The sequence below is a fragment of the Camelina sativa genome, chromosome 16, assembly GCF_000633955.1.
Source record: "Camelina sativa cultivar DH55 chromosome 16, Cs, whole genome shotgun sequence".
Classification (NCBI taxonomy): domain Eukaryota; kingdom Viridiplantae; phylum Streptophyta; class Magnoliopsida; order Brassicales; family Brassicaceae; genus Camelina; species Camelina sativa.
This window is the reverse complement of record NC_025700.1, coordinates 26952157-26969588: the sequence shown is the minus strand read 5'-3', so window position 1 is coordinate 26969588 and position 17432 is coordinate 26952157. Positions and strand designations below refer to the sequence as shown.

General features: G+C 35.7%; 5 protein-coding genes and 1 pseudogene across 10 annotated transcripts in view; 5 read left to right on the top strand and 1 right to left on the bottom strand.

Annotated features, from left to right (window-relative positions):
* Positions 1–2243, bottom strand: part of LOC104752731 (glycine-rich RNA-binding protein RZ1B-like) — a 3815-nt gene extending 1572 nt beyond the window's left edge. Inside the window, exons 1-4 of the mRNA XM_019237864.1 lie at positions 2154–2243; positions 1844–1983; positions 326–822; positions 7–230 (exon numbers count right to left, since the gene is read on the bottom strand). Of these exons, the coding sequence (XP_019093409.1) occupies positions 7–230; positions 326–822; positions 1844–1969 (847 nt within the window). The 5' untranslated portion in view covers positions 1970–1983; positions 2154–2243. The remainder of the gene's footprint in view (positions 1–6; positions 231–325; positions 823–1843; positions 1984–2153) is intronic.
* LOC104752730 (probable serine/threonine-protein kinase kinX) lies at positions 2317–5088 on the top strand. Of its 3 annotated transcripts, XM_019238512.1 has the most exons (13): positions 2317–2402; positions 2491–2707; positions 2819–3054; positions 3279–3365; positions 3443–3508; positions 3600–3659; positions 3738–3803; positions 3893–3952; positions 4038–4103; positions 4192–4251; positions 4343–4408; positions 4501–4576; positions 4911–5088. In XM_019238512.1, coding segments are annotated over exons 2-13 (1026 nt in total). In that variant the 5' UTR covers positions 2317–2402; positions 2491–2526; the 3' UTR covers positions 4913–5088. The 3 variants fall into 3 exon arrangements, with proteins under 3 accessions (XP_019094057.1, XP_010473245.1, XP_010473244.1); XM_010474943.2 differs by lacking the exon at positions 4911–5088 and having other exon boundaries at positions 3747–3803; positions 4501–4797; XM_010474942.2 differs by lacking the exon at positions 4911–5088 and having other exon boundaries at positions 4501–4797.
* LOC104752729 (inactive leucine-rich repeat receptor-like serine/threonine-protein kinase At1g60630) lies at positions 5618–7869 on the top strand. The gene is made up of 2 exons (XM_010474941.2): positions 5618–7081; positions 7162–7869. Exons 1-2 carry the CDS (start codon positions 5761–5763, stop codon positions 7809–7811), a joined length of 1971 nt encoding a protein of 656 aa, XP_010473243.1. The 5' UTR covers positions 5618–5760; the 3' UTR covers positions 7812–7869.
* On the top strand, positions 9344–9737 carry LOC109129718 (protein RALF-like 7). Its single transcript, XM_019238583.1, has one exon. It carries the CDS (start codon positions 9408–9410, stop codon positions 9648–9650), a length of 243 nt encoding a protein of 80 aa, XP_019094128.1. The 5' UTR covers positions 9344–9407; the 3' UTR covers positions 9651–9737.
* On the top strand, positions 10754–13102 carry LOC104752728 (probable BOI-related E3 ubiquitin-protein ligase 3). 4 transcript variants are annotated; one of them, XM_010474938.1, is made up of 5 exons: positions 10754–11055; positions 11152–11240; positions 11728–11893; positions 11989–12359; positions 12446–13102. In XM_010474938.1, the coding sequence occupies exons 3-5, from the start codon at positions 11785–11787 to the stop codon at positions 12986–12988; spliced, it is 1023 nt and encodes a 340-aa protein (XP_010473240.1). In that variant the 5' UTR covers positions 10754–11055; positions 11152–11240; positions 11728–11784; the 3' UTR covers positions 12989–13102. The 4 variants fall into 4 exon arrangements, with proteins under 4 accessions (XP_010473240.1, XP_010473241.1, XP_010473242.1 ...); XM_010474939.1 differs by having other exon boundaries at positions 11352–11893; XM_010474940.1 differs by having other exon boundaries at positions 11152–11249.
* On the top strand, positions 14499–17016 carry LOC104752727 (annotated as a pseudogene).

Below are 17432 nucleotides of genomic sequence, written 5' to 3'. Positions count from 1 at the left end.
GTCGGCCTCCAGCTCGGCTAGGACGGTCATAAGGACCTGGTCTGCCTCTGTAGGGTCTTCCCTCATCGCGTAATGGTCCCATAGCTCCATACCTATCACTTGTATCCCTCGCGTATCTATCCCTCTCATAGCTTCTCTCTCTCCCGCGGTATTCATTCTCAAGTTGATGATGATGATGCTCAGGCATCCCATACCTATCAATCACCAAACGCTCTCCAGGTGGTGCGTATCTACATTGTTAATGCATCACAAGTTCATGACTTTCCTAAAACCAATAGAATGTTACAACCAATTTATTTAGACCAAAGATTAAAGAACTACAAACCTCTCCATTGGATAGTGATCACGAGGTTCATACTTGTCTCCACCATCAAAGCGGTCCCTATAGCTATATCGTCCCACATCACGATCACGGCGTGAATCCATGTAGCGGTCACGGTCACGCTCCCGCTCTAGTTCACGATCTCCATAGCGATCCCGATGTCCACCAAATCCTCCAAGTCTAGAGCGCAACGGAAGGGGATCTCTAACACGTCCTCGATCACCACCAGTTGATGGGCAGTCTCGAGCCCAATGACCAGGTCGTCCACACTTAAAGCACTCATCCTCACTTCCCTTCCCTCGCGATGAATAGCCTCCACCCTTATGTAATTGGTCTGCATCGTCTCCACCAATTTTGGGCTCAGCCTTGTTCACTGAGATGACCCTATTACCCAACTCCCTCCCATGCATATGCTTAATTGCATCATCAGCTCCTCGGCGATCAGTGAATGTAATAAACCCAAAACCACGTGGACGGCCAGTATCTTTCCCCACCATAATCTACAATAACACAAAGAAGACCAATAATGTTATGAAAATGCATATTGAGCCACGAAGGAGATACATTACTACGAATCAGATGTTACACTGGAATTAAGAAATAAGCAGATATATTACATTACTATCTCTCATATAGCATGTACTAGAAGTGGCAAACTCCAAACATTTACAAGCAAACAGAAGACAGCAAGATTCAGAAACTTCCGTTTTATAACAGCATTGTAATGAAATACTTTTCAGCTCTTAAAACCCATATACCACAAATTTTACTGCATTTGAAGTCCTTAGAATCACAAAGCACAAAGTCAAATCACATCTACATTACTTGTAGAAATACTAATCCACAAGGAGCCATACCAATCATCCTAGTAAAACAATGGTGGAGATTAGCCTCTAGCCAACCATACTTTTAACCCTTGCAACTGGCATGTTACCTCAGATCACTTTCATATTACCTAATGTGCCCACCAAAAAATCCACAGAAAATGCTTTCTAATGCTAATTCCACTAAACAAAGAAGCCTAATATTCTGATCAAGACCATTATTGACCAGAAACTTATACTTATGAATACAACAAACACACAGAGAACTACTTAGGAATCTCTGATGCCAAACAAAAAGTTCAGCACTGATGCTGAGAAAACAGCCATAGGTACAGGATAAGGTAATGTTCCTCAGAGCATGATCTATCTCAAAACTCCTGCATAGTGCCGTCAAACATATCTTCAGGTCCAGAGAGGTTACAACTGCGTATTTAGGTCCTACAAAAGCTCAACTATTTCCTGTACTGCATCCTTCAATAAGTCAAGAAACCTCAACTAAATGCGTGAGATTCATCCTCAAACCATCTCAGCCATGAAAGATAATCCAAATATCTGAGCATCAAACCAAATCTTCAACAAAACCAAAACAAAACCTACAAAGCTCAGAAATATCATTCACTAAACACAAGTTCCAACACGAGTCTCTGACAACTCTGATCGTCTGTTATGCAGCACAAGCAAAGAAGGAGATTAAGACCTGACACTCAGTGATTTTCCCGTAGCGATCAAAAGTACTCTCAAGCTGCCTCTCTGTCACATCCCAAGACAATCCTCCCACGAAGATTCTGGTCTCAAGATTCCCATCGTTTTCTCTGTCTTTCATCGTTGAAACTCTCACTGAAACCCAAAGCGAAACAAAAGAATAGTTAGCCCACAGAATCAAACTAACAAGTCAAGTACAAAACTTTCAATCGGAACTACGAATCGGGTCAAGAAACTTGTTCAAATCCGAAGCAAGAACAAGAAACCCTAGAAAAATTTTGCTTTGATAAACCCTAATTACTCACCGCTAATCCAAAGGTTGAAACTTTACACGGTTGTGGTGATTGTGACGCACAATGAAGCAACTCTGCTGAGGATTAACTTCCTAATTTATTATATATAAGGATAAAATGCTTTGCGCTCAATGACTAATACACCCTTACAAAGGTTGTTTAATTACAGAACTAACCTATAAACCCTAAAACCCTTCTTCTCTCTTTTAGTCTATCTCTCCTCTTTTTTGAGTCACCGAGCTCTCTTCTGCGAAACTCACGGTACTAAAGTCTCTTCTTTTCTATTCACTCTAATTCAAAGCTTGGTCCTTTCGAGGAGAATTTCGAATTCTAAATTAGGGTTTTGCAGGTTTCCATCTCTGTTGTGTAGAAGCACGAAGAAAACATGATAAAGAGACGATTTTACAAGCTTGAGCATGGTGATAAAGACAGTGGATCCGATTCGTCTTGCTTCTCTTCTGATTCTGATCCTGAAACAGAGGAATCAGAAGAATCTGAAGAAGAAGACTCTGTTGCAGAAGTTTCCGAGGACGATGATGATTCAGGAGATGATGATGAATCCCCAGGTTTGCTTCTTCAATCGGGCCATTATGTCTTTTTATCTCTTGTGTGTATACTCGATGAGAACGCTTTAGTAAGTAATGGACCTAATGGTCTCTGTTAATTCTCTGTTATAGCTGCTGAAGATGATGATGATGCTGATGCTGATGATGATAACTCTGATGGTGATGACTATGGAGGGAGATTGGAGGACATGTCAATGAGTCGTTATTTCGAAGAACCACCGGAGGAGGTGGAAGAGAACTATATTCTAGGTTGTATGATAAAATCCAAATCGGTTTATAAATGCAGATATTGTCCAACCGTTGTTTGCTTGAATGAGAACACAATGCAAGCACATGTTTCATCAAAGGTAAATTACTTTACTTTGAACTAAAATGTGCGTCTTTGGTGTTTCTGTGAATCAAATACTATCGTAGGCAAATTAGTTAGCTTTATCATACAAAGGATTGAGTGTTTGGTCTTTTTGGAATCTAAGAAGAAGTAGATGATAAGCCTGAGATTTGTTTTTAGCATTTTCTCGTCAGTCTTGTGGTTTATCAGATAGTTTTTTTCTTTTCATTTGACTCATTTCAGAAGCATGCTCGTATGGAGAAATTAGTGAATGGAGGAAACCTCAGAGCCGATGATGAAGAAGTTGACGATCCAGAGACGCCCTCTCAGGTGACATTTGAGAAAATGCGAACAAGTGCTTTGTGTTCTGTCAATGAGTCCTAACCAAATTCTTGCGATTATTGTAGGAGAAGCAGACAAAAGGAAACAAAAGAGTACAAAGACAGAGTAAGAGATCACAGAAACAGGAAAAGGTAAATGTAGCTTGCCCATTACTGTAACATTGTGGCCATGGATGGTCTGTAGGAAACCTAATTGATTCTTATTTTTAATATGAACCTCCAGGGTTCATCGACCAAACATGCAGAAAACGAAGAAATTGATGATCCAGAGACGCCATCTCAGGTGACTTATGAAAAGTGCCAATGCTTTGTGTTTTTCCGATGAGTCCTTTCCAGAGTCTTACAAAAATCTTAATTGTAGGAGAAACAGATAAAAGGAAACAGAAGAGCGCGAAGAGAGCATAAGAGATCACAACGACCGGAAAAGGTAAAACTACTCTGCTTATTAGTCTAACCTTGTGACCATGGTTGGCTTGTCAAAAACCTTATTGATTCGTTTTTGATATGAACATCCAGGGTTCATCGATCAAACATGGAGATACCAAAGATGTTGATGATCCAGAGGCACTACCTCAGGTTTTTTTTTTTTGACATTTGAGCAAATGTTAACTATAGGTTCTTCCGAGTCATAACCAGATTCTTGCAATACTCTTAAATGTAGGAAAAGCAGATAAAAGAAAACAGTAGAACGCGAAGACAACGTAATAGATTACAAAAACAGGAAAAGGTAAAAGTAGCCTGCTCATTATTGTAACCTTGTGACCATGGATGTTCTGTCCAAAACCTCATCGATTGTCTTTTAAATGAACGTCCAGGGTTCATCAGCCAAACTAGGAGGGAACGAACAAGTTGAAGATCCAGAGATGCCATCACAGGTTTTCTTTTTGAATTCTAGCTAATGCAAACTAGTGCTTTGTATTCTTCCGCTGAGTCCTAACCGAATTGTTGCAAAAATCGTTAATGTAGGAGAAACAGATAGAAGGAAACAGTAAGTCACGTAGACAGCAGAAGAGATCAGAGAAACAGGAGAAGGTAAAAGTAGCCTGCTCATTACTGTAACCTTCTGACCATGGTAGGTCTTCAAAAAACCTTATTGATTCCTTTTTTTTCATATGAACATCCAGAGTTCATTGACCAAACAAGGAGAACACGAAGCTGCAACACAAAAATCTAGAAAGAAAAGGCGTCAAACTACGGATTGAAACTGTAGTATTTACAGCAATATGATAGGCCTGAAAAATTAATCCTTTTCACTTGGAATCGATGGATAGATGAAGAAAGATAGGATGACTGGATGAGGAGTGAGTGTTTTGAGTTGATTATGTTCTCTCTTAGCTTAAAGTTTTGTCTACAAACCTGGTGCTACTGAATATTATTTTGATATATTGAGTTATACAATTGTTGTGTTTCTGTTTTGTTTATTTATTTGTCTACGACTTGCTATCGTTTGTCCTTGGAATCTCACTTCCACGTACTAGGTTATGGTCCATTGTGCTTCACCTTGCCATCTCTTGAACTTATTTATACCATCTANAAAACCGTTGTATTTACAGCAATATGATAGGCCTGAGTTGATTATGTTCTTTCTTAGCTTAAAGTTCTGTCTACAAAACAAAATCTGGTACTTTGTTACAGATTATTATTTTGATATATTGGGTTATACAATTGTTTTTCTGGTTTGTTCATTTATTATATGTCTACGACTTGTTATCGTTTGTCCTTGGAATCTCTCTTCCACTTACAAGGACAAGGTTATGGTCCATTGTGGTTCACCTTGCCATCTCTTGAACTTTTCATTGATACCTTCTGTTACAGAACCAAGATGTTATAGTCTAAACTTGATACAATACAACAAGGGAGGTTGGTATAATGGTAAACGTGACTTGAAACATATATACAACAAATATACATTTTGCTTAAATTATTATTATGCTCCAGTACGCATTATAGCATCATTGATCTTGGCACTTCCCTCCAAATGTTCTGTCATTTTCTCTCCCCTAGTCAGCAGCACTCAGCATTTGTCTGCCTGAATCTTGAGAAAGTTGAAAGACTGGAGTGAAAAAGACAAAAACTTTAATATTTTCTTCCCTTATTGTACTCTTGTTCTCTCCAGTCTCCACCATAAACAATTATTGATATACATGTGTGCAAAACAGTGGAAGTGTGTGTGCAAATATGGACACAAAATAAATATATATAAATGCATTTATAAGGGATACAAGTGAGATTTGATTAACTTCTCCCACTGCTCTTAAAGTAGTAAGTAAGAAGAAGCATTGGCTTCACGTGACATCTTTGCTGTCATGTCCGTGATCGAGCTTCTTTCATCGATGCCATTACAACTGATCCTATCATGACTTTGTAAAACTCTTGATTCCATCATGATCTCTTCTTCTTTCTATATGTTCTTCTTGTTGTTTGCTGTCTACTCGATTTCTCCGGTGAGATCAAGCGACCTCGAAGCTCTACTGAGTTTGAAATCATCCATTGATCCTTCAAACTCGATTCCATGGAGGAGAGGAACAGATTCTTGCAACAACTGGGAAGGTGTTAAGAAATGCATAAATGGAAGAGTCTCAAAGCTTGTTCTTGAGAATCTGAACCTCACTGGCTCACTCAACTACAAGAGCTTGAACAAGTTGGACCAACTTAGAGTTTTTAGTTTCAAAGGCAACTATCTCTCTGCCTCGTTCCTTAACTTCTCCGGGTTGATCAACCTCAAATCGCTTTATCTCAACGATAACAACTTCTCCGGCGAGTTCCCTCACTCGCTGACGTCTCTACACCGTTTGAAAACCATTGTTCTTTCCGGAAACCGGTTTTCCGGCAAGATTCCTACCTCGTTGCTCCGTCTTTCCCGCCTTTACACGTTTTACGTTCAAGACAATCTTTTCTCCGGTTACATTCCTCCTTTCAACCAAACAACTCTCAGATTCTTCAATGTCTCCAACAACCAGCTCTCTGGCCATATCCCACCAACAGAAGCTCTGATTCAGTTCAATGACTCGTCTTTTACTGGTAACATTGCTCTCTGTGGTGATCAGGTTCAAAACTTATGTAATGACACCACAGGAATCACTTCAACTCCGTCCGCAAAACCAGCGATCCCTATAGCCAAAAGGCGAAACAGAGCAAATCTTATTGGAATCATTGCTGGAAGCATCAGTGGTGGAATTGTGATACTTCTTCTGCTCACATTGCTTCTCGTATGTCAGCTACAGAAACAGAAGCGAGTCAAATCCAAGAGAGAAGAGAGGAGAAGCAAATCTGTGGTAGGGTCAGAAGGAGCAGTGGCGGTGGAAACAGAGGAAGGCACCAGTGACCAGAATAACAACAAAACGTTCTCATGGGAAAGAGCAAGCGAAGAAGGATCAGTGGGAACTCTTGTTTTCTTGGGGAGAGATATCACGGTTGTTAGATACACCATGGATGATCTACTTAAAGCTTCAGCGGAAACGTTGGGAAGAGGAACGTTAGGGAGCACTTACAAGGCGGTGATGGAGTCTGGTTTCATCATTACTGTTAAGAGGCTCAAGGATTCAGGGTTTACTCGAATGGAGGAATTCATAAGACATATTGAGATCCTTGGTAGGCTCAAGCACCCTAATCTAGTTCCTCTCAGAGCTTATTTCCAAGCTAAAGAAGAGTGTTTGCTCGTTTACGATTACTTCCCTAATGGAAGTCTCTTCTCTCTTATCCATGGTATGTATTGCAACACACACACCCATTGTGTTTGGTTCTCTCAAGCTTTAATGTGTTTTTAATGTGTGTCTTGTTTGTAGGAAGTAAGGCTTCTGCGAGTGGGAAGCCTCTTCACTGGACATCATGTCTGAAAATAGCAGAGGACTTGGCCATGGGTTTGGTCTACATTCATCAGAATCCTGGCTTAACACATGGGAACTTGAAATCATCGAACGTTTTGTTAGGTCCGGACTTTGAGTCCTGCCTAACGGATTATGGTCTTATTGATCTGCAGGACTCTGACTCAGTTGAAGACACAAGTGCAGCCTCTCTCTTTTACAAAGCTCCTGAGTGCAGAGACTTACGCAGAGCCTCGACACAACACGCTGATGTCTATAGCTTTGGAGTACTCCTTCTTGAGCTTCTAACAGGTAGAACTTCATTCAAGGACCTTGTGAATAAATACGAGTCTGATATCTCCGCATGGGTGCGCGCGGTGAGAGAGGAAGAGACTGAATTAAGTGAGGAGCTGAATGCTTCTGAGGAGAAACTTCAGGCGCTTTTGAGCATAGCGACAGCTTGTGTGGCTGTTCAGCCTGAAAACCGTCCAGTGATGAGAGTGGTGTTGAAGATGGTGAAGGATGCGAGGGCCGAAGCAGCACTGTTTTCATATAACAGCAGCGATCATTCGCCTGGGAGATGGTCCGATACAGTTCAAAGCTTGCCGAGGGAGGATCATATGAGCATTTGAGGCTAGTTGTTGTGCCTTGTCCATTGTTTTTGATTTTTGAAGTATCTCTGGGGGGGGGGGGGTCATNTAAAAGGTTTTAATTGACGCCATTCTGATTGATTCGAGGGATTAATCTGTGAGCCGAGGAGGGTTCTTAAGTAAAGCAAACTTTTATAGTCCCCCAAAGCCACCACGTCTCACAAGCTGTTACTAATTGGCATTAGCAAAAATGAACAACTCAATATATATATATATATATAGATATATTGTCTTGCATAACAAGAATCGGATATTGGCTAATTAGAAACCTAACTAAAATGGGTGAAATGAAAAAGAGAGCTCAGAATCGAGGCCATATTGCATCTGATAAGTCAGAAGAATGCGAAGGACCCAACCAACGCTTGCCAATTTCTTCACAGCTCGAATGCATCAGCCGGGAAAACCCGGGTCTGTACAGTGGCAGGGTACTATTCTACCACTAGACCACTGGTGCTACTTGTTCAGTTTGAACATATTCAATATTTATTGGGTTATAAATGAAAGATGAGAGCATAACACTTTTATAACATAAATATACCTACTTTTCAAAATCACATTTTATTCTTTTATTGAGGTCTAGCAATTAACAAAAGTTAATATATATGCATATGTGTAGATATTTAATCTGTAAAATACCATATTGTTATTAGAAGTTAATCAATCACTTTCTAAAACTTTTTAAAAACCCATCTCACCTATTGTTATGATGTCTATATAATATTTAACTTTAAATATCCAAATTTGAATGGTTAAATTAATCTACAAACTAACATTGAAGCACTAGAGTCCTGGACGTAAGCTTATATTGACTGAAAATTGTAAGACTTGATGCATTTTGTTGAGGAATTTGAAAGGATGAAGATGATGATGATGATGATCAATAAGAACGGATGAATGAGATTTGTTACCTTTTCTCTGTAGCTGAACATTTTCTTGTACTGTTTTAAAAGAAAAATTGTTAATACTTTGCTTTAATTTTCAGAGATAAATTAAAAATATCTATGCTATTAGCAACTACCCTTCTAGGTACGAGTAATAATAGTTTATCTTACGATGAACACATTAGAATCTACTACAGAATAGTAACATTCACGCCAAAGTTAATTTGAATGGGTTGAAATTAATAATATGCAATATTATTGACATTAACTTAGGATGGGAAATGATATTAAAACAAATTACTATGTTAGATAGTATATTGGTTTAGTAAACTTTGGAAATAAATTTATATTTGATACAACAAAATAATATTAATGTAAAACTTATTTAGATGTGGAGACTCTTAATTTAGTAAACGGTTAATTTGTTGTCATGAAATACAAATATAGTCTTTATATTTTTAAGAATTCTGCTAATGAAAGACGATTGAAAACTGTACATAACATATAAATAGCCAAATAACCACTTTCTGTTCATGCATTATGCACTGTCTGTCTTTATTTAGAATCATCTCTCTTGCTATAAATCAAAGAAACACAGATTAACAAATAATCAATAAATATATAACACAACAACAAAAACAACAAGAAAAAGATAAAGAAGATTTTTTAAAAATATATTTTTTCTTTTCAAGAAAGAATGGCTGCGCACAAAAAGAATCTTACATCTTTCATCATTGTTTTGATAATGATTGTGTTATCAATGTTCAGCGAATGCGGCGAAGGAATGAAAAGAAAACATTTGGGATATGGAGCTATAGGAAAAGATAGAATTCCTGCATGCGGCTTTAAAAACCCTAAGGAATGTATCAAAATTCCGGCTAATCCTTACCACCGTGGTTGTGAAACTTCAACACGTTGTCGTCATCAAATTTCTTTATAACTAATGGTCCCTAAATCATATGTCTAATTTATTTGTTTTCTAAAATATGAAATGATGTTCTTTTATTGATAAATGTTATTTATGTAAAATCGTTAAATGTTATCGTAAAATTTAATTTATTTTAAGATTCTTTCGTTAAATGTTATCGTAAAATTTAATTTATTTTAATTTATATATTTAAGTAATTAATCTGTTACCTTGTATTATTTAATCTTCTTATTAATTATCGTCTCTATTGAAAAAGATAATCAAAGTTAGACGTGTAATTTGACACTGATAAACTGAATATGAGAACTTTGTTCGGTAAAAGATAATCATGGTTTGTTCGGTACTTTGGTCTCGATCGTTGCGATGTTCTAACCAATGATATTTAACATAAGAAAACTATGCAAATTTAAATAGACCACTTCTACAAACAAACACTAAACTCAAATAATAAGAAACTAAAACTAAACGAATTTGATATATCATATATATATATATATATATATATGTACAGGCAGAATTTGATTTTTTTTTTGTTTTGTTTGTGATCAAATTTAATTTAAAATAGTAATGAATTAGTCAAATATATAAAAGGAGAAAAAAAATCAGAAAGTAGAGTATAAATATAAATGGTAATAAAAAATAAAATTATATTGGGTATTAATTCAAAGATTTATATTTATTTGGTTATAAATGATCGTCTCTATTAAAAAAGATAATCAAAGTTAGACGTGTAATTTGACACTGGTAAACTGAATATGAGAACTTTGCTCGGTAGTCGGTACATTGCTCTCGATCGTTGCGATGATCTAACAATGATATTTAATATAAAAAATATGCAAATTTAAATAGACCACTTCTACAAACAAACACTGAACTCAAATAATAAGAAACTAAAAACTAAACGAATTTGATATATATACAGGCAGAATTTGAATTTTTTTTTTGTGATCAAATTTAATTTAAAATAGTAATGAATTATTTACATATATAAAAGGAGAAAAAAAATCAGAAAAGTAGAGTATAAATATAAATGGTAATAAAAAAATAAAATTATATTGGGTATTAATTTCAAGATTTATATTTGTTTGTTTTAATTTCGATATGGCCATCCAACTTCTCCCACTCCAGCACCACTGTGTCCTGTCCTCTCTCTCTTTCTCTGCTTTCTCAAATTCTCAGCATCATTCGTTTATTTTTTTTTTTCTTTCTTTCTTTCTCTCATCAGTTTCTATTCTTCTTTTATTCTTTCTTCTTCCATTAAATTAAAGTTTTTTAGCCTTTAAAAATTAAATTCTTGGATGTTTTTTGTTTCTCTGCGTTTCACAAATTCAAACAAACCCATCTTCTTCTTCTTCTTTCTCTTAAGATTATGAATCTTTATATTGATTGATTGGCTAGCTTCTCTTCGATTATACAGGTTTTTTTTTTAATTCCGATGACTTTATTTTTTTATCTTGATGATGATGAGGAAGTTGAAGAATTTTTTTCTTTTCTTTCTTGTGTGTGTTTGTAGGATCTGAAGTAAAGCTAGGGTTTGATTTATTTATTTTGACAATTTGTAAATCGGATTACTTTTTTTGATGGGCAATCTTTAAAGAAGAGGTAAACAACGTATGTTCTTTTAAGCTTCTCTCTTACAACAGCTTTCTTGTTCTTACAAGATCCTTTTGGATATATGTCTTTGAAGTTTGATATGTGGTTTCCTTGTTTCAGAGATTTTGCCTGTTTCTGGAAGTTACTTAAATATTCAGATGAATTGAATCTTTGACCATGATCAGATCAACCAATCTGATTCGTAACTCATTTTTATCTCCAATTAATAGACAAAAAGATCATAGAATCTTCATCAAATATGTAAACTCTATCCTCTAGGATTTATCTCTTTAGACTTGGTTGACTATTTAGGGAGTACCAACTCAAATCCCTAGCGTTACCAACTCAACTCCTATTGGCTACTCAGAACCATAGTTTCCTCAAAACATCTCACTTTCTCAACTTTGTCTCTAGTTGGATTGTTATATGTATTGCTTAGGACAGCTTTGTCTCGGCTCTTCATAGCTTTCAGGTCATTAGTTTCATTTATCTGCAGGTTTCTTACTGAAAGTTGAATACTTTACACTATTTATTTACACATAAACTAAAGAAGATGTTGGGAGGAAACAATGAGAACCCTGTGCCGCAGGTTCTAATAAACGATAGCCAGTTTCAGTACCAGACTAACACATCGTTGAATCAGCTTCACTTGCTCGGGACGAGTAAGTTTTGTGATTTTTGTTCATCTTTTGGTTCAAATGTTGTTTAGAACTTTACGGAGATAAAAGCATTATTTTTCTTTTGTATGTGGTTGCAGTGAGAGCTGGTTGTACTATTGATCCTGTTAACTATTTTGCTAATGATAACCTTGCTCCGATGATTCGGCATATTAGCAAACGTGGAAGGGAAACCGAATTCAACGATAATAATATCCAGAGACAGCAGAAGCTGCAGATCTCCTTGAACCATAACTACAACAACAATAGTATTATTGTTCAAGATGAAGTCCCAAAGCAGAACTTAGTGTCAACTGGTCTGAGACTATCGTACGACGACGATGAGCTAAACTCTTCTGTAACTTCGGCTAATGGAAGCATCACAAATCCAGTCTTTCAGTCACTTGGTGACAATATCAGAGTGGACCTCGATAGACAGAAAGACGAGCTTGATCAGTTTATTAAATTCCAGGTACTAATTTGATCTGCAAAGCTTTATGATTTTGCTTGTATACCCAATGTTGTTGAGACTTGAGATTGTACTCTTTCTTGGAACAGGCAGATCAAATGGTTAAAGGTGTGAGAGATATAAAACAGAGACATGTAAAGTCATTTGTCACAGCCTTAGAAAAGGATGTGAGCAAGAAGCTTCAAGAGAAACACCAGGAGATTGAAAGCATAAACAAGAAAAACCGGGAACTCGTGGATAAGATAAAACAAGTGGCAGTGGAAGCTCAGAACTGGCATTACAAAGCAAAGTACAATGAATCTATGGTTAATGCCTTAAAGGTAAATTTGCAAGAAGTGATGTCACATGGAAACGACAACAATGCAGTAAGAGTAATAGCTGATCATCATCAAATGAAAGAAGGGTTTGGGGATAGTGAAATTGATGACGAGGCAGCCTCATACAACTACTTGAACATCCCGGGGATGCCAAGTGCTGGGATGAGATGCAAATCTTGTAACATAAAAGAGATTTCGGTCTTGCTCGTGCCGTGTAGACACTTGAGTTTGTGTAAAGACTGTGATGTGTTTACTGGTGTTTGTCCTGTTTGCCAGTCTTTGAAAACATCAAGCGTTCAGGTCTTCTTCTCCTGAGTTGTCCTAATACTCTTGGAAAGTTGATGATGGAGAAACATGGACATATTTTGTATATGATGATGATATTGATGATGATGAGCTCAACATGAAAAATTTGCTTGAGGATCTTTACTTTTGCCATTAAACCTGTATAACATGATTCTGCTATTTAGTATTAAGGCAGCCGTTTTGAACAAGAGTTACTATTTGAGTTCACGTGCAATATATCAAAGTTATTGATTTAGACTCATTAATCAAACATGTGTTCGCTGATTTCTTTCTATTTATTTTCTTCATCCGAAACTTCTTTTCCAAGCAAGATCAGTAAAGCCGAGGCTAACCAAAATATAACACTCATACATAAAAATTAAAAGTCATAATTATTTTTTGTGAAAGTAAATATACCAAAACATAAAATGAATTATTGGTTAAATCATACTTGCATATTATTGCAAACGTTTTCGTTGTAGACTTGTAGTGATATAATTTAAATTTAGACTATAATTACTTTCAACTCTAGATAATATTATTTTATATAAGTAATAGACAATAGGATGTGTTCATCTAGCAGTATAAATGAGTTAACTTAGAAATATGAAATCTTAATACCTCACATACAACTATATCGTTCAAAATTAACTAATTTATTGTACAAGTTTGGTCCAAAGTCCAAACTTTCACTTGGGGAAAAATAAAATAAAAAATGGCTGTGAATGGAGGAGAAAGTAGATCAATTGTAGCTTATTAAACGAATCAAGCAGAATAAATGTGGATTAAGTGGATTTGGATAAATATTTTAATCAAGCAGAATAAATGTGGATTAAGTGGAATTCAAACGGATCTAGGTGTCCAAATTATATGTTTGGATTTTGAAAGCTAATCAGATATTTATATGATAAAATGTAAATTCTAAATAAAATATTTGGAAATATGTCACTTTATATTTATGCAATGTTAAAAATTTTAAAAATTTTAAAAATATTTTAAAATGAGTATCAATTTATAAAAGAATTTTGATAATTATTGCATGTAAGCAAATGTAATTTAATTTCAGTGACAGAAGTATAATTCATCAATGAAATATCTAACAAGAGCTGGATTCCATGAACATCTATCACACAGAGGACTGACTGTGCATATGTGTCCAAAATATTTGTGTTTAATTATGAAAGCAGATCAAATAATACAAATCAAATATTTATAATTAAATATTTTAAAATAAATTATTTTACATAATATTAAATCATTTATATTTATGAAATTTAAAAATTATTAAAAATATTTAATTATAAATATCAATATGGAAATGCATTATATTGTAAATATTTGTCAACATTGTTTATTTGTATGACTGCATATATAGTTTGCTTTATATTTTGTATTTTGTACAAATCAAACCTCATACTATTTTGGGCCTTCAAGGCCCATACTCTCTACTAAGAATTAAAATTTTGTCAAAGACACGTGAACCTCACGTGATTTTATCTTCCAACGAGAGCTTGCGTTTATATCCATCCACTTGATCATTCATCATCATGTCTCTTCCTCCAAACCCAACATTCAAATTTTTGTCTGTATAAACAACAAATCCAAACACTTCCTCTGCATTTGCATTGCATAGATTCCTTCACATATCCTCTGATTCTTGATTCAGTTCACTCCATTTTGCTTGCATCTTCGCATAAATCGAGCTTCGAGATTAGTTGGGGTGGGTTCATGGCGTTTGCGTTGCAGACGAGCCAAGTTCAAATCTGTTTCCGATAAAAAGAAGTGTTATGATTACGTATTCGTCGAAAGGTTCGTGTTAGAAAGGTAAATTCCCAAACTTTTTATATTTCTTCTGCTTTGCTCTAGTGTATCTTGCTCTGTTAATTGAAAAAAAAAAAAGGGTTTCTTCTTGTTTTTGCAGAGAACTGAAAATGATGAATTTGGTTTCTCTCTGTGACATAACTCATGGGTTTGTGCCTAAAAAGTCAACTGATTTGTTTGTGAAACCGATGTTCACAAGGTAACACCCAAAGTTTTGTTCTTTGACTATAATTTACTTTGAGCTTTCACTAAAATTACTTAGCTTAGCTTCCCAGCAGAGGATATGGAATCACAAGATTACCGTTGTTGGAGTTAAATTCACGGGAGAATCTGAATGCTAAAAGAATAAGAAACCTTAGAGTTGGACCAATCTTTAGTTATGGGGATGCAGCAAAAGTGTATCAAGAAGAGGAAATCCCCAAAGCAAAATTGATATGGAGAGCAATCAAACTACCCATTTACTCTGTCGCTTTAGTTCCTCTTACGGTATGTTTCCTCAAGATGAAACCTTTTCTATGTTCTCCATTGCCTTTTGAATGCTATAGTATATTCACTGTTCAAATGGCCTAGGTTGGCGCTTCAGCGGCTTATCTAGAGACGGGTTTTTTTCTAGCTAGACGTTATGCTACACTTATGCTCTCATCAATTCTTATCATAAATTGGCTCAACCTAAGGTGATTGATTGATATCCTTTTAACATTTTCGTTGAATGTATTAGCTAACTCTTACATGTATTTACGCTTTCTGAAACATGGTTTAATGGCAGCAATGATGTTTATGATTTTGATACCGGAGCTGATAAGAACAAAAAGGAATCAGTAGTGAATTTGCTTGGAAGGTAAAGTATCAAAAGGATAGAGTTTGCAACCTTGAAGTTTATTGTTTCTCAGTTCCCTCCTAATAAATTTGCTTTGTGGGTTTTACTTGGAAAAGCCGGGCAGGAACCTTAGCCGCTGCAATTACATCGCTTGTGCTTGGTGTTGCTGGTATTGTTTGGACATCTTTGAATGCCAGTAATATCCGTGCAATACTATTACTGGCCTCGGCAATACTCTGTGGCTATGTATACCAGGTGAATTTTACTTTCTAGATGACAATTTGATACTAACCTAACTGATTCTAATGTACATGAGTAACACTATTGGCTCTAGTGTCCGCCGTTTCGGTTAAGTTACCAAGGATTAGGAGAGCCTCTATGCTTTGCAGCATTTGGTCCATTTGCTACTACTGCTTTTTATTTACTTCTTGGTAGCTCAAGGTATATCTAAATTTCATTTTAAGCCTCATTAATATTTGTTTCCATGAGTTGTTAATAACTTAAACTGATTAAACTGGATTTGGCAGCGAGATAAGGCACCTTCCGTTAAGCGGTAGGGTCCTTTCATCATCTCTTCTTGTTGGATTTACTACATCTCTCATCCTTTTCTGCAGCCACTTTCATCAGGTTGGTTGATAAAAAAAGGCAGTCTTAATGGTTCCTGAAATGACCCACACAATACTGATTACCTCTACATTCTACAGGTGGATGGAGATTTAGCTGTGGGGAAATACTCACCTCTGGTACAAATGTGAAAAAAATCAACTAGGTTTAATACGGAATATGGCGATTAAGATTTTTACCTTTAAATGTTTATGATTAAGATTTTTATTTTGGTTTACACAGGTTCGGTTAGGGACTGAAAAGGGAGCTTTTGTTGTGAGATGGGCCATTCGTTTGCTATATTCAATGCTTCTTGTTCTTGGTTTAACAAAGATTTTGCCACTACCTTGCACAGTAAGTTATCAGATTCGAGAACATGACTGAAATACAAATATATATATATATATATAACTAAAACCTGTTTTTTTATTTATTGTCGTTGTTGTTGGGTGTTTCAGTTGATGTGTTTCCTGACATTACCAGTTGGGAATTTGGTTTCAAGCTATGTCGAAAAGCACCACAAGGTAAGAAAATTTAAAGTTGAAAATTGGAAATCTTAGTTTTGCTAATCTATTTTTTTTCTTTTAACGCAGGAAAATGAGAAGATATTCATGGCCAAGTATTATTGTGTGAGACTCCATGCATTGTTTGGCACCGCATTGTCGTTTGGACTCGTTATCGCTGGCTAGAGTACATTTACCAAACATTTGTTTTTCTCTTTGATTTGGATAACAACGTTATTAGTGGTGAACATTCTTGCAAGAAAAAATAGTAACGTTTTGTGTCTTATTTTGTCAACTGAAGCGTTTGCGTTTCAGATTTAACTGTACAATTTATTTCTCAATCACAGAAATAAAAGAGAAAAAAAAAAGAGGTCAAAAAAAAAAAAAAGAGAAAAATAACATTTTTATTTCAAAGCTCTTCCGTTGGCATCCACAGTATTCCACACAGTCGCCGCCATAAGCCTCTTAGATCGAATAAAAGCCCAATACGTTTTAAAAATTAACCATTAACAGATACTAACCCATAACTCTTATAAATAATAGGAATTCCACTTTGCCTTTAAAACGTTTTAGCGTTTTTTTTTTCAGCTTTCTAAAACGTTTGTTTTTTCGGCTTTTTAAACTTTTCTATTTTATACGGATTTTTTACTTTTTTTTTTTTTGGTTTAAGTGTTGAATTTTAGATTTGTGTAATCAAACCGGATACAACATCCGGTCCAAAATCTTTGTG

Coding starts and splice junctions, on each gene's coding strand:
- LOC104752730 (XM_019238512.1), top strand. CDS start 2,527: ATGATAAAGAGACGATTTTACAAGCTTGAGCATGGTGATAAAGACAGT. Junction 2,708..2,818: donor AGATGATGATGAATCCCCAG/GTTTGCTTCTTC, acceptor TCTCTGTTATAG/CTGCTGAAGATGATGATGAT. Junction 4,252..4,342: donor ATCCAGAGATGCCATCACAG/GTTTTCTTTTTG, acceptor TCGTTAATGTAG/GAGAAACAGATAGAAGGAAA.
- LOC104752729 (XM_010474941.2), top strand. CDS start 5,761: ATGATCTCTTCTTCTTTCTATATGTTCTTCTTGTTGTTTGCTGTCTAC. Junction 7,082..7,161: donor TCTCTTCTCTCTTATCCATG/GTATGTATTGCA, acceptor TCTTGTTTGTAG/GAAGTAAGGCTTCTGCGAGT.
- LOC104752728 (XM_019238582.1), top strand. CDS start 11,785: ATGTTGGGAGGAAACAATGAGAACCCTGTGCCGCAGGTTCTAATAAAC. Junction 11,894..11,988: donor GCTTCACTTGCTCGGGACGA/GTAAGTTTTGTG, acceptor ATGTGGTTGCAG/TGAGAGCTGGTTGTACTATT. Junction 12,360..12,445: donor ATCAGTTTATTAAATTCCAG/GTACTAATTTGA, acceptor TTCTTGGAACAG/GCAGATCAAATGGTTAAAGG.
- LOC109129718 (XM_019238583.1), top strand. CDS start 9,408: ATGGCTGCGCACAAAAAGAATCTTACATCTTTCATCATTGTTTTGATA.